The 16,618-nt window shown below is 42.2% G+C and overlaps 1 protein-coding gene across 5 annotated transcripts in view; it reads right to left on the minus strand.

Annotated features, from left to right (window-relative positions):
- DCDC2 (doublecortin domain containing 2) overlaps positions 1 to 16,618 on the minus strand; it is a 115,469-nt gene that overhangs the window by 1,187 nt on the left and 97,664 nt on the right. For 4 of the 5 annotated variants that reach the window (XM_053246909.1, XM_053246907.1, XM_053246904.1 and 1 more), the window contains one exon: positions 1,011 to 1,289. In XM_053246909.1, coding sequence (XP_053102884.1) covers positions 1,011 to 1,289 — 279 coding nt within the window. The remainder of the gene's footprint in view (positions 1 to 1,010; positions 1,290 to 16,618) is intronic. The other variant, XM_053246908.1, reaches the window with a different exon arrangement.

Consider the following 16,618-nt stretch of genomic DNA (forward strand, 5'->3'; position numbering starts at 1 on the left):
GCATGATTGCAACTCATTAGGCATCCTATCCCTGCCTGTTATGCCTAAGAGCAGACTCACATAGATGGTTTCAGCTTTTTCAGCTCCATCTGTAGTGTGCAAATTACTCTCTGTTTCTGGGGGATTATTATTATTATTATTATTATTATACATTTTATATCCCGCTCTTCCTCTAAGGAGCCCAGAGCGGTGTACTACATACTTCAGTTTCTTCTCACAACAACCCTGTGAAGTAGGTTAGGCTCAGAGAGAAGTGACTGGCCCAGAGTCATCCAGCTAGTATCATGGCTGAATGGGGATTCGAACTCAGATCTCCCCAGTCCTAGTCCAGCACTCTAGCCACTATACCACGCTGGCTCTCTTCATTCATGGCCGCTGCCAACTAAACACAGCAGTCCTTTGGTGACTGAAATCAGAATGTTGGTAGAGAAAGCACATAGCAAGTGCCTCACCCAGTCTATGGTCTTGTGAATGCATGATTCATTGGGATCATACAATCAAAGTGATCATACACTTGGCAGGAAAGGATTCATGAACTTCAAGAACACTACAACCAATTATCTGATTATTCTTTGGAAAGGAGAACAGAGCTCCCAGCTGAGTCACAGAGAATTAACCTGGCGCTCAATGCAAAACTTCGTCTTGGAGACCTCCTCCTGCACGCACACACCCACACCCAACACTGTTGGAAGATAACATTAATAATAGTATGCTGGGAGCCCTCAGTCTTGTGGGGCCTCAGTCAGTCTGCTCTCCTCTTTCTTCATCTCGGATTCTCAGAGGAATTTCATATTATGACAAACAGAAATGTTGCAGTGTTCTCACAACACTTCAGTCAGTGTTCCATCTGAGAGCACTGTCACACAGGGATCATCCAGGAGGTTAAAAAAGATAAACAGACTTGCTTCAAAGCTGAAACTCCAGGGATTTTGAGTATGCTGACTGAGGTCAGATCTTTTGCTGGAACAAATGAGAAGCGTTATCATAAGAAAAGAGCAAAGAGATGTTACCTGGATTTGATCATCAGTACCTTCTTTTGATTCTTCTTCATGGCCATTGAGATCCATGTGCTCACCATTTTCTTCATTTGTTCCACCATATGCATGACTAGGTTCCTCTTGGACAGGTTGGTCGAGACCTTCCTGCTCCTCATTACTGCCTCCATGGATGGTCTCCCCAGTTTCTCCACCCTGATCGGCCTCCCCATTCATTGCTGCATAGTCTTCTTGATGTTGAGCTTTATGTTCTGCTCCTATGTTTTCTTCCTCATCCACAGTTTCTGCTGGCCGCTGATGAAGGCAAGAACAAAACTGGATCATGCTCAACTATCTCAATTACAATATTCCAGGCAGAATGATAGGTAAATTTGTGGGGAAGTCATCCATAATATTATGTTATTTATTATGAATAAAATATTAGAACTCTCATAACGTCATTTCACAGAAAAATTATTCCTCTGCTTATGAACCAAATCATAAGTCCTATCCAGGCATTATTACAAACAGGCTGTACAAACATACAGCCTCCAAAAATGCACCAGAAGTCCCACTCAATGCATCAACCACGCACTCATGCCAGCAGATCACTCACACTTACAGACAATGTTCCCGCTAACAGGGATTCCCAGATGTTGTTCACTACAATTCCCAGTATCCCCAGCTGCAATGGCCTTTGGCTGGAGATTCATGGGAGTTGTAGTCAACAACATCTGGGAATTCCTGTTAGAGGGAAGACTGCTTACAGCCTTTGTAAGAATGATGGTGGGTGCTTCTGGTAGATGGTGGGTGCTTCTGGGCACCCAAGCTTGCTGGACTTTAGTCATGAGATTAGTAGTTGAGGATTGGGTTTGTGTATAGATACTATAGATTATGCCATCGAGTCGGTGTCAACTCCTAGCGATCACATAGATTTGTCTATCCATATGATTTTATGCCTTCAGCACCTTCCTATATTGCTACTGCCCAGTATAGGTGACTACAGATATATTTACTAGGCACAGTCTGGGAAGCACACCGGCAGGGATTTGAACTAACAGCCTCTTGCACTCTAGGCAAACTGCTTCCATGATGCGCCACCGCAGCTGATACTATACAGATATATTACAGTATTTGTTTCATGAAGATGATGGTTAAAAAAAAAAAGTCCAAGCACCACTTCTGAATTCAATATATAATTAAGGATGATCTGTCTTAACAATATGCTAGTCACATGGACACTGGCTGAAACCATTTTTGGTAAAATAGATTGCCTAAAGATTGTCTGAATTATGTAGAGACTGTCCATGGATGTATGTGCTATGTGACCCACATAGCAAGATGCTCTACACATTACAGCTACTAACTATATGCAAATTCGTCTACTGTTTACTCCTGTCTCCACTTCCTTCCCCTCTCCTCTATCATGTTGACATCTAGGATTATAAATCCCTTGGAGCAAAGACCTATTCTCTCATTTTTTTTGAAAAGTGCTATATGGGTGACACTATATTAATACATTAATATGTAAGAAAATAAGAAAAGCCTTGCTTGATTAGACCCAATCCCCAGTCCAGGCCTTAACTCCAGAAACAGCTCCTCCTCCTCAGGGCTGCCCTAAGAGTCCAGGAAGGGGGTGGAGTCCCTGCATGCCAAAAAGGCTCTCAGTTATCTTCAGCTCTTCATGGATTCAACAGCCCCTCTCAGAGCTCGTACCTCTAGCCTGCCTTGCTTGACCTGGATTCAGAGAGCAACCGAATCCAGCCCTACCACCTGGCAAAGTGCTTATAAATGGAAGGAAGTTCCAAAAAGCAGCTTGTAACATGGCATTGGAGGGGGGCATAAACGATGAAGTCAGCAATTCCACTGGGCAAGTGCAAGCCCTTCAGTACACCTTAAGCAGCTCTGTACATCTTGACCAAGAACTCTGACAACCCTGTTCTGCACGTACTGTTACTAGTAATGATTTTCTGTTAGCTCCCAGGAGCCCCCTCATTTGTGTTTAAGTCTCCAGGCTTGGAGATCTCACTCTTGGTATGCTCAGGAGCCTCAGAGCATCATGAGCTCTCCATTTATACCACATGGGGACAGGTCACTTAGTGACAGTGGGCCAGTCTCCCCTAGATTTGGCTCCTAACAAGCACATTGGAAAGGGGAGCAGATGCACACCCTCCCTAATGCTGGGATATTCTAAGCAGAAGTTAACTAAAAGCAGGATAACTCTCTGTCAAGGCCACTCTGCCCTCCAAGTGAACGGCCTCCCAATCCTCTCTTTTTGCAAGGGATAGCAGCCAGCTAATGTGCCTGTTAACTCAGCAGGAAAGAACACAGATAAGGCTTGTGGAGGTAAATCTTTATCTTCACAAAAGCGGTTTAGTCAGCTATACGGACCTAGAGATGCACCCTTTAAAAGTACTGATTGGATTACTGGACCTTTCCATCTACGCAGATTTCCCTTCTCATGTCTATGCACTCTGTTTTCATGACAAAAGCCTTGCCATACCTCAGCAATTCCCATATTGTAACACTCAGGAAAAAAGACCAGCAACAATGGAATCCTTGCTGGTTTCGCCCAACACACCTGTCCGACAAAAAAAAGGTCCCTTGGAATGTGCCCTGAGGATATGTTCTTGGGTATAAGAATCCCCAGTTACATGATCCAGTGTGCTCCTTGGGATTTTTGTGCCTTTAGTATACTAGCTAACGGAGTTACCAACAGCCTTTGGGTGATGTACTGTCCTCAGGCCATCACACAAGGCTATGTTCAGTACTTCGGGCCACTCTTCAGATCGGCTTTCTTGCTCAGCCTGATATGCCCAGTCTTCCTCACTAACATAGGAAGCTGGTTCCATGGAGGAAACACCCTCCTGGATTCACCTCTACTGACTAACCCCTCCAGCCTTCTTGCACCCGCCTTGGCCTGAGCTGTCCCTGAGGAACAAGGTTCATTGGTTGCCCCCAGAGTCCTTCGACAAGACCAGGTGATATGAGCGTTCACCCCTCACTGGGCCCAAACTCTATCTCTATTCCCTTTTCCTAAATCCAGCTGCATCTTTCTCTAAAAAGCCTCTTTCTCTTGCCCACATGGGAACTTACACAATTAGGACTCTAAGCTAAAATGCCTCATTGCAGTTAAGTGTATTTTTGATAGTAACATTGCTTTAACCACACATTTCTCTCCTCTGTACCCCTCCCTACAATAAATATTTTCTTTTTATTTTGAAACTTAAATCTTGTCTCAGTCCAGTCATTTCCTAAGTCCACAACTTTGCACAAATTAAAACTAACATGTAACCATTCCTTTCTGAGCTAATTTTCCCCATGTAAGCCCAAAGGTAGATTTCGGGGTGTTCGCCAATCACACCGGAGCAGTTTCACTAATAGTTCTTGGAATAAATAATGGAATTTAGCACAGCTGGTTTTGACCATCCAAAAGCAACAGTGGTTTCACTACTCAACTACTCTGCTTTGTTGTTGTTGTTTCCTGCTGGGCTGGATGATCATCAGAATTATTCCAGCATGGCTACTCAAGCACCCTTTGCTTTTAGATTGCTAAACTCATCTCACATTATCCCCACATTTATTACATGGTGTGGGTAAAATCGCACAAAGAAATCCAAGATAATCTGGGTTTCAGAAAACCCAGTATAGGTTTAATAAAAAATCATTTTGTGAGATATCTGTTGAGAGAGCTACTTAATAATAGCTATGTAATGTAAATATATCGTAGGAGGCACAGACTGTGCATAGTCCATGTCACAATTCAAAACAAGACAAAAGAAGAAAAACAACAAGATCCTTACAGATACAAACAGCAGGAGTTGAATAAAGCTTCAGAGACCACTTAATTCTGAAGAAATGAGCACCTCTTAAATGCAGCCGCAACTTCCCAATAAATAATGTACTATATATATGCCGAATGCATTGCAGAACAAAAAAACATTTTGTTCCCAAACTAGTTAGGGTTGTTAAGTGACAATGGAGCACCTGCCTACTACATTGTTTATGAAATCTAAACACTTCCAATGGAAAGAAATTATTTTCTCCGGGTTTGTATTCTTCTCACATAAATACCTACAAAACAGTGTTGAAATTTTATAACAATAAAAGAATCAAACACATATGGGCATCAAAACACAAAGAAATCAAGTTCAATACATGTAGAAGATATCCACCGGTTCCAGAAACTAGTTTGGCAAACTAAATAGAGGAGTGATGTGCAGGGCAGTAACAAGCCAGAGACTGAAGGAACTTTTAATTAGTCAGATGAACAACAGGGAAGAATTTAGATGACTAATTACTACTAGAGAAGCAACTCTGACTTCACTAATTCTTGATATTATCACTCTGTATGGAATTAGTATTTGTAACTGCTGCTGAAGATGACTTTTACTGAAATGCGTACAGTGATTTCTTCAGTGCTATCTAGCACATCGATTGTAGTTGATTTCTATGTGTATTGAAATGTATGTGTGTCTGATTATTTGGTGGTATATAAAGATCAACAATTTCTGCTGTAGCTTTCTTCTCACATAAAAAAATTATTCTCAATCTAACATTATGTATTTGTCATTAAGACACTGCATATTTTAGCCCTATCACTCTGTATATTTTGTTTTTCTGATTTTGGTTGCAGGGGCCAAATACTTTATTTTAAAAGGCAGCAGTAACTGGGTGGTGATTAATAAATGACTAAGATTTAAATAGGATTTCAGTGGTCTCAATATGTTTTAATATTGTTATTAAACATTTGATGTTTTAAACTGGAGGCAGCTTATTTAAAAAAAACAAAAAACCATTAACATTGGGCCAGTTCTCATGATCCAGCAAATGTAGTTATGCCACCGAATGTTGAGGTCAGAGAGAAGAGTCGGAGCACATGCTTGCAATTCCCGGTTGTCTGAACATTGAAATGGATCAGGAAGTGATTGTGTGGGAGGGTTTATCATGCGTTCATTGTGGTTGGCTGATACAGGCAACTGACATCAACCACTCTACTGCGAATCTACCATTGCTGATGTCTATTGCCTGTGCTGAGCAACCTTAATGGATCCCTCCCATGTGATCACTTCTTCCTGCTCCCTTTCACTGTGAAGACAACCAGGAATCAGGAGCGCAATGCCACTGTCTCCCTCTGCTGCCTGACATTCAGTGGCATAACTACGATTGTCAAATTGTGAGAACCGATTTATTATATTTATAGCAAAGGAGCAGCCACACTTGGGATAACCCTGAATAAATTTATTTTATTTTATTTTATTTTATTTCATCTTATATTTCTATACTGCCCAAAACTCACATCTCTAGGCGGTTTACAACAAGCAAACAAAAAATTAAAAACATTAGTTAGAATAAATGACAAGAGAAAACTTAACACAGCAGTTAAAACAAAATAAATGATATAGTAAAAGTAAAATTTTAATTTTAAAACAACATTTTAAAATGTTAAAACTGTTAAAACAATATTTAATTAAAAACCTGGGTGAATAGGTATGTCTTTAAAGACTTTTAAAAAGTTGTCAGAGATGGGGAGGCACTTGTTTCAGCAGGGAGCGTGTTCCAAAGCAGCAGAATAGACAAAAGTACAGAGCTCTGCATGTCACCACACCATCAATCAGCAGACAAGCCAGCTCTGCAAATTTGCACCTCTTCTAAATTATAGAAAGAAAATCCATTCTGTACCTGGCCAGTCAAGACCAGTATTATTGAGATATCATCAAATTCACTGAGCCCTAGATAGGATCCACTTCTTCTAATCTAGAAGATGTTACAAACGGCTGTAAAACAAGTCTATTGATTAGTTCATTTTATAGCAATTAGTCATTGCAATCCTTTGGAAAGTACTTTATATGCTTGAACAACAAGACTTATTTCTATATAGAGCCTCTTGAGAACAAACAAGTCTCTTCTAATTGTGAATTCAATTAGAAACCTGATCCAGAGACCTCCTAAGGACAGATTGATAGGGAAGCCATTAATAGGCATCAAACTTCAATGCACAAGGATCCAGAGATAGAGATCATTAAGGGGCAATATTGTGCCTAAAAATCACAGGATTTAACTCAGTGTAGTAGTAGTAGTAGTAGTAGTAGTAGTAGTAGTAGTAGTAGTTCTTTTATTGCAGCCATAGGCCAAACAGATAACTCAATGTATATTTCTTGAATTGCTTGTTATAAGTCTCAATCCATCTAGCTAATGTTGGCTCTAGAAGAAAGAGATGTTTGGTGCCCTGCTGACTCCAATGAACACAGTATAAGTTTCCCATGCCAGCAAGTAAATTAAAAGGTGTGGTTGTCCTATTAATTTTGATGAGCTATAATCACAGAGAGGCTACACAATGATACACTATTTTTACTTCAAATCATATTACTACAAAAAGTTAAAACCTTAGTAACAAACTTGCACACAATCTGCATATTCTGGGAATGGTCGTTTGCAAAAGATCTCAGCAGTCTTTTAATACCAGGAACCTCCCCAAATAACAAGACGTCACACTACCATGTCTTTGTCAGATCTTCTCTGCCACAATGAGAGGTACAAACTTATTGTAAAAAGGAAAGCCTGAGGGCAGGTTTGCATATTGGATAGAAATGGTTCTGTGTCTAGTTGTGAGCCACTGAGTCCAAGATTTGCTTCAATTTGTGAGGAGGTTACTGGAAGGCAATTTTATTGAGTTGGTTTATAAATAAATTAAATTTCCCCAGGATAAAGATTGTATTGATATATTTTGGGAGCACCAGTTCTGGCAACCATTCCATCGATGTGTTTGTTCCAAGTTTATAGTTGTTCTTTATCTTCTTCACTAGGTTATTGCTTTTCTCCCACACCATTTTCCTGATCTAAATCCTCCCAAAGCTGCTATTTGTTCCATTGGGGGAAATATGGTGCCCAAAGGAAGGTTGTTTCTTGAGATGAACGACCTCAAAATGGTGGTACATATGCTGGTAACCTCTAGCCTGAATTACTGCAATGTCGTCTATGTGGGGCTGCCTTTGTATGTAGTCCGGAAACTGCAGTTGGTCAGGTCTGGAATGCAGCAGCCAGGTTGGTTTCTGGGTCATCTAGGAGACCATATTACCAGGGGTGCACCTAGGTTATTTGGGTGTCTGCACCTCCCAGCCACGAGCCCCCATCCCCACATAAGGCCCCCTAAAACGTACTTTTTGGGGGCCTCACCAAAGCTCCATTTCTTTTTTTAATTATAAATGGCCGAGGGATGGCTGGCGGGGGTGAGTAGAGCAGTCCTTCTCCACTCTCACCCCTCTGGCGGTGACACAACTGGGCCTGTCCACTTGAGCCAGCATCTTCTACCAACTGCAAGGCATGCCTCGCAGTCGGCAGAAGACACTGGTCTGAGTGGACAGGCCCAGTGTTGCTCCAGCCACCACCGGAGGGGGGATAGAGGATGGGGGATAGGGGAGAGCGGAGAAGGACTGCTCCACTCACCAACCCAACAGCCATCCCTTGGCCGCGTGGCTGCTGTATTTGGAAAAAAATATGGAGGTTTGGCAGGGAGGGCATGGAGTGGCTGCCAGAGGCCCCCCAGCCATTTGGAGGCCACGGACCAGGGACTCAAGTTCTGGGGGTTAGAGTGTCTCTGCATATTACTCCTATGTTGAAAGAACTATGCTGGCTGCAAATAAGTTTCCAGGCAAAATACACGGTGCTGGTTATTACCTATAAAGCCCTAAACAGCTTAGGCCCTGGGTATTTAAGAGAATCTCTTCTTCGCCATGAGCCCCACTGCCTGTTAAGATTATCTGGAGAGGTTCGTCTACAGTTGCTGAAAACTCATCTAGTGCTGCCACTATCCCCAGCCCTGTTGCTGCCACTGCCTCCACCATTTATGGTCTGAGAAATAAAGACAGCACTACACACAAAGTTTGAAATGCTTACTCAATCATGATACCATAAACAGCCATAAAATTCACAGGCTCCCAATCTATTTACACAGCCAAGATTCCCATGGTGGTCTCACAGGTCCATTTGGTCTGCATCCTCCCAGTACATCCATATAGTTATGATGCCATCAATAAAACATTCATGAGAGGGCAGCATAAACTCTTCTTTTTTATGTTTCAAGTACTCGGGATCTGCTCTACAAATAGTATTATTGGTCTGAACAAATGACTATGGAATTAAACTAATATTAGTTTCAGGATCATATATTTTTCATCATTATATTGCTTCAAGCTTCTAATCTGGTCTCCGGATTACTTCATACCCCATTACTGAGAAGGAAAAACACTTTTCTGAATGTGAAAGCATTACTCATAGTTGTTTGCTGGAATGATTTTGTGCTCATATTCCAACTCATTTTAAAATGTTGCTACAATTTGAACACAGTAATCAAAAGCTGAATAATATCTGTACTTAGAATATTTAAAATGAAAAGAAATTGATCCTTCCCTAAATTAAATGCTGGTTTGTATTTATAATACCATGTGACTGATATCAAAGTACTTGATGCCTAAACTTGCTTTTCCTTAAACATACACCTCTGCATACATTCTAGCAACTGGAGAATGCGATTTACTTATTTTTATTTATGCAAAAACATTTGTCTCCTGCTTTTCCCCCTCAAACAGAGTTGACCAAAGTGGCTAACAATCCAAACACACAATACAAATAGAACACATACCAGTAAAAAAATTTAAAAAGCACAACACTAGAAATGCAACAGCAAAAGCAAGCCAACCCAAGAAAGAGAACAAAAGCAGCAAAGCAATCATTAAAATGCTTGTTGTAACATTTTTAAACACCACCTGAATACTGACCGGGGGAGGGGGGAATCTAACCCACAGTAGCAAGTTCCACTGCCTGGGTAGGTGTCATGACATTATACAAAAAGTTCCTCTCACATGCCTCCATTAATCAGACCTCAGAGACCTGTGAAACATTCAAGAGGCTCATTAGATGCCTTTAGGGGGTAGAGAGAAATGTTCCTTTAGTATGCTTGCTACCTGTTCCCTATTTTAAAGATCCATTTCTTATTTAGGGCAGGGTCACTGACTGCAGTGGACAGACTACACAGTGACAGGAGGTTGACTTCACATTTCAGGTCTCTTGGATGCAGTTTTCAGCCCTGCAAGGTAAGATAGCAGACTCCACTGTGGTAGGACCCACAACTCCCATGAAACTTGTTTTTGGAGCCAAAACTTCTCCCTAGCCCCTGCAGGTGGAGGGAGGGAGGCTAATCCTTGCAGAGCTGAGTATCCAGGTTTGTAGGTGTGGCCCATTCTGAAAAAACTCTGTCAAAATGAACATTATGACTAACTTAAGTCCCATTAATTTCAGTGCAACTTAATCATAACTAACTAAGCAGTCTGAATGCTACCCATGAATTCTGGAAACAACTTGCTTAGAAAAGCAGTATATAAATATAATTAATAAATTAAATACATTACTCTGTACTCTGTAACACTGTTAATGTTCTGACACATGCAATATGTCATTTTATTAAGGTCTTACCATGCATTCCTTATTTTATTTTTTAGCTTTTCAGGTGCCTATCCTTTAGGTAGCTTAGTCTCAGACCACTTAGGATGATAAAAATAACAACCAGTACATTGAACTGTGTCTGAAAATGGACCGGTAGCCAATGCAGCTGATATGGCAGTGGCATAACATAATTGCAAAACTTAGCACCATTCCAAAATCTAGTTGCAACATTTAGGGATGGGGACAAAAACAACAACAAGCCTTTCTCTGGGTGGCTCACAACATAAAACTAAAACATCAAATTAAAACATATAACACACATAAAATCACAACATACCCCAAAAGACAATACAAAACAATTTAAAAACTTGTTTTTTTAAAAAAAAATCAATTTTAAAAAGCAAATTTAAAAAGTCTGAGCAAACAGAAAGGTCTTCACCTGGAGTCTAAAAGAACAAAATGAAGAAGCCAGGAAAACCTCAATGGGGAGGTTCCCTCCCTACTAGATTTAATAAGCCATGAAGGGCAAGGGTCGAGCATGCAGGTGATCAGACAAACTTGACTGAACACCTTGTGCACATCCTCAGACACCAATAACTGAAACTCTTCCAGCAAAACTGGACCAGGTGATACTCTGGACCTCTCTCCCAATGACACTGCATCAGCTGCAGAGTCCAACTCCTGGCAAATGCAAGCAACTTTACCTTCAAAGTGCTGTGTCAATGCATCACAGACAAGGGTTCTAACACATCTTGCCTGGGGCCAGATTTCAAGAGGCCCACAGCACCTATAAAAGGCCCACTGGACGGCTCTGAGAAGATGCAATTGTGGACAGAAAAAATGTTTCTTCTGTCCCATCACTGCCACAGAATAGGCTTGAGAATGATCTCTAACCTATGTTTGCTCAGACTCAGCCCAAGTTATCCTTCACTTGCGTTCCAGCCATCTCCCAGCTTGCTTCATCACTCTCAGCTCATGTGTATACCACGGTGCTGCATGAGTTCTGTTTTGCAGGAGAGGGTCTTGAGCGTGATCGTGTCAACCGCCCAAGCTATCTCTCCATTCCAGGGAGCAACTAGAGCTTCCACAGGAGTACCTGCCATACCGGCTGGAAAATCCCCCAGAGCCCTCAGGAATCCATTGGAGTCCATCAGCCTCTGGGGGCATTTTAATAGGTCCCCCACCCTTGCAGAGTGGTATAGCCATTAAAACTCTAAACCTCAGAAGGAAGTTATTCGACCATGACAAGGGCAGAGGTGACACTTCCCCCACTTTCAAATCACCACCCTCCTGCCCGAGTGGGGTGGGGGGAGAGGACAGATCCAGAGTGTGCACCAATTCATGTGTTGGACCACAATGTGTTGGGACAGCTCCATGGTTGTGATGGCAGCCATGAAATCTTGAGCTGCCCCTGACAAGACAGCCTTAGTATGGATGTTGAAGTCACCCAGAACAATCATTGTGGGAGTCAACTCATTCTGGGATGTCACTCAGTGGAAGACCACATCCTTTACATGCAGAAGATCCTGGGTATAATCCCTGGCATCTCCAGGCAGAGCTGGGAAATACTTGTCTGAACCATGGAGAGCTGCAGCCAGTCAGTGTGGACAACACTGATTTACCTGGACCAATGATCTGACTCAGCATAAGACGCCTTCATAATCCCATTCTGCACTAGCTGAAGTGTCCAAATAATCTTCAAGGGCAGCATGTTACAATAATCCAGTTTTGATGTAACTAGTGCATAGATAAACATGGCCAGGTATGACCAGTCAAAGAACAGGGGCAACTGGCGCACAAGCCAGATCTGGGCAAAGGCATGCATGGCCAGAGTCACCATTCAGAAGCAAAGCTGGGTCCTCCAAGCTGCAAACTTGAGAACTCTGAGCTGAAAAACTTATCCTTCAAAGGCAATGCAACATTATCGAGCCCAGGCTGACACTCAATCACTGGTATGTCTATACAATTATGCATGGTGGGGAGAGAGTGGAGAGAGAGAAATTTTCTTTCCTCTCTCATAATACAAGAACCAGGGGTCCTCCCATGAAACTGATCACCAGGAAATTTAGGACCGACAAAAGGAAGTACTTTTTCACACAATGCATAATTAACCTATGGAATTTTGTACCACAAGATTTGGTGACAGCCACCAGCCTGGATAGCTTTAAGAAGGGCTTAGATAAATTCATGGAGGACAAGTCTATCAATGGATACTAGTCTGAGAGCTATAGGCCACCTCCAGCCTCAGAGGCAAGATACTTCTAAATACCAGTTGCAAGAAAGCAACAGCAAGAGAGAGGGCATGCCTTCAGCTCTTGCCTGTAGAGATGTGCACAAAACCAGTTTGTCTGGTTCGGTTCAAATTCGAACCAGGTTTGAACCGGGAGGGGGAGGTTCAGTTTTGGTTTTGCTCAAATCCCCCTGGTTCGATTTGAATTCAAACAGTTTCAAACTGGTTTGAACTGGTTAGAGCCTCCAAAAGTGGGTGGGGTGGTAGCTGGCACCCATGGATACCTACCACCCAAACCCCAAAGCAATCGGACACTCGTACAATTTTTTATGAGCTTTTGAAATTTATTTTTATTTTTCTCATAGGGTATAATGGGACTCGAACCAGCCCATTATTCCCGATTGTGGAGCACCCATGAGTGCCAACAACCACCCAAACCCTGAAGCAATCAGACACTCTTATGATTTTTTTAATGAATATTTGAAATATTTTAATTATCTTTCTCATAGGGTATAATGGGACCTGAACCAGTCCATTATCCCCTACTGTGGAGCACCGCACAAAAGTGGGGTGGGTGGTAAGCACCCAGGGGTGCCTACCACCCACAAAACCCCAAGGCAATCGGACACTCCTCCAATTATTGGTGAATTTTAAAAGTATTTTTGAACTCCTCATAGGGAATAAGGAAGGTGCCAGCTACCACCCCACCCACTTTTGGAGGTTCGAACCAGTTCAAAACAAACCACCCCCAGTTTGGTTCGAATTCAAATCCGCAGCTCGAACCTGATGGCTGGTTCGGTTCGAATTCAAATCATCAAATCGAACCGGTTCGAATTTGAACCAGTTTGCACATCCCTACTTGCCTGTGAGCTTTCCAGAGGCAGGATGCTGGACTAAATAGGCCTTGAGCCTGATCCAGCTGGACATGTTCTTATGATCCTGTTTAAAATCACCTCTGTCTTGTGCAGATTTAATTTCAGCTTGTTTGTTCACATCTAGTCCATCACAGACTCCAGTCAGGGGTTCAGATTCTCCAGGCCGCCCCAGCCTTTCTTTCCTTGAAGAAAGAGTTTAGATATTCAAAGTGCCAGCAACCCAGTTGGAAATGCAAAGACTTGAGGTCCTCTCTTGTCTGATAAATCTAGTCAGTTCCCCAATGGAACAGTTTATGATGGGCACAGGATCATTACGCTCGCGGCTATACAAAACCTTGTAGAGTCTCACAGAAAGTATACTGATTAACAAAGAACCCCTAAACACAGATCTATGTTCTGTACCTTTATCTCTATTTGTTAATACATTTATATTTAGGATTAAAATGATCTGTAATCACAAATCTGTATTCTTACTTCATAAAAGCTAGATAACATATGATCTAAAAGTAATCTGAATAAAACCTGTATAAATCCGGACAAAATATATATACGAAGACAATAAGCAAAATATATTCTCCGGGCGTGGGGGACACACCCATCAAATCTATATAGAGAGATCTGTAAACATGTGAAGTATATATTTGAAAAGTCCAAAAAGGGTGTCCCAATGGGAGTCCTAAGCTTCAAGGGAGTTAAGAAGCTTCTGTATCCATAGTGCAGAATAAACTGTTCCACATATAGCTTGTACTCCCATGGTGTGGCACAGCGCAAGGAGGTACTTAAACAATTTGATGTTTTGAGCCAAACGCGGTGCACAGTTTTCATCAGTGGCATTAATACTGAACTCCTTGTGTTCCTATGTAGTTTAAAATTTCAATATTGGGGTCTACTTCAAACCAAATCTATGAATCTTCTCTCAGACATCATTGTTTAAGTACCCCCTCTGACTCATTCAGACTTTCATTCTCCAGTATTAGCCTCTAAACCTATAGCAGTGCTTTTGTACGCAGATGATGCTGTAATACATAAGAACATAAGAACAGCCCTGCTGGATCAGGCTCAAGGCCCATCTAGTCCAGCATCCTGTTTCGCACAGTGGCCCACCAGATGCCGCTGGAAGCCACAGGCAGGAGTTGAGGGCGTGCCCTCTCTCCTGCCATTACTCCCCTGCAACTGGTACTCAGAGGCACACTCTTGAGGCTGAAGGTGGCCCACAGCCCTCTGACTAGTAGCCATTGATAGACCTCTCCTCCATGAAGTCATCCAAACCCCCCTTAAAGCCATCCAGGTTGTTGGCCGTCACCACATCCTGTGGCAGAGAGTTCCACAAGTGGATCACGCGTTGTGTGAAAAAGTACTTCCGTTTGTTGGTCCTAGACCTCCTGGCAATCAATTTCATGGAGTGCCCCCTTGTTCTAGTGTTGTGTGAGAGGGAAAAGAATCTCTCTCTCTCCACTTTCTCCATGCCATGCATGATTTTATAGACCTCTATCATGTCTCCCCGCAGCCATCTTTTTTCTAAACTAAAAAGCCCCAGGTGTTGTAGTCTTGCCTTGTAAGAAAGGTGCTCTAGGCCCCTGATCATCTTGGTTGCCCTCTTCTGTACCTTCTCCAGTTCAACAATATCCTTTTTAAGATGTGGTGACCAGAATTGTACTCAGTACTCCAAGTGTGGTCACACCATAGTTTTGTATAAGGGCATTATAATGTTAGCCGTTTTATTTTCAATCCCCTTCCTAATGATCCCTAGCATGGAATTTGCCTTTTTCACAGCTGCCGCACATTGAATAGACACTTTCAACGAGCTGTCAACCACAACCCCAAGATCCCTTTCCTGGTCTGTCACCGACAGCTCGGATCCCATCAGCATATATTTGAAGTTGGGGTTTTTCGTCCCAATGTGCATCACTTGACACTTGCTAACATTGAACCGCATTTGCCATTTTGTCGCCCACTCCCCCAGTTTGGAGAGATCCTTTTGGAGCTGCTCACAATCCGTTTTGGATTTCACTACCCGGAAGAGTTTGGTATCATCTGCAAATTTGGCCACATCGCTGCTTACCCCTGCTTCTTGATCATTTATGAATAAATTAAAAAGCACCGGTCCCAGTACAGATCCCTGGGGGACCCCACTTCTTACTTCCCTCTATTGTGAAAACTCTCCATTTATCCCTACCCTCTGTTTTCTGTCTTTCAACCAGTTAGCAATCCACACACAGTTAGCAATACTATCATAGACTCTTATTAGCCTGAGAAGAGTGCTTAATTCCCTCGCTTCTTACTGTAAAGATCATGCTCTGCAGATTAACTTTTCTAAAATGCAGATAATCGGGTATACTAAGCACCCCAAACTCTTATGTTGATCTATTGACATCATCTCATGTGCTATTATACTATAGTTTATAAATGGACATTTGTTATGAATTAATAGTGCCCCTCCTAGCAAATTACCCTGGCTGTCCAGATGAATTCTATGTTAGCTATCTTTTATCTGATAGTGATGACAACATTTCTTATGCAATCGCTAAGTTTTGTCTTGTTGCCTTTAGAATTCTAAGAGTGTATCCATATAGCTGGATTCTATAAGGTTTATGAATATTATTATTATTTATTTTTTATTTATTTTTTTACATTTTATATCCCGCTCTTCCCCCAACGAGCCCAGAGCGGCGTACTACATACTTAGGTTTCTCCTCACAACAACCCTGTGAAGTAGGTTAGGGTGAGAGACAAGTGACTGGCCCAGAGTCACCCAGCAAGTATCATGCCTAAATGGGGATTTGAACTCAGGTCTCCCTGGTCCTAGTCCAGCACTCTAACCACTATGCCACACTGGCTCTCATTAGCTAGATTAGTATTTGTTACTGTTTGAGCTGTATGTATATATATTAATTTAGCCTATAAGAGTAGGGACATTAGCAATAAAACCCTCAGTCTACAAGCTGAGAAGTGACAGGGACTGGGAAAGAAAAGTGCAGGCAGAAGCCTGTCACTGGTGGGTCATGTGCTCATTCACAATTACCCTGGGAGTGCAGCTGAATCCCATTCCAGTGTTGGCATAGGTAGGGTGCTCAAGAGACCCCTGGGCCTCTCAAAGA

Source organism: Hemicordylus capensis, chromosome 4, assembly GCF_027244095.1.
Source record: "Hemicordylus capensis ecotype Gifberg chromosome 4, rHemCap1.1.pri, whole genome shotgun sequence".
Classification (NCBI taxonomy): domain Eukaryota; kingdom Metazoa; phylum Chordata; class Lepidosauria; order Squamata; family Cordylidae; genus Hemicordylus; species Hemicordylus capensis.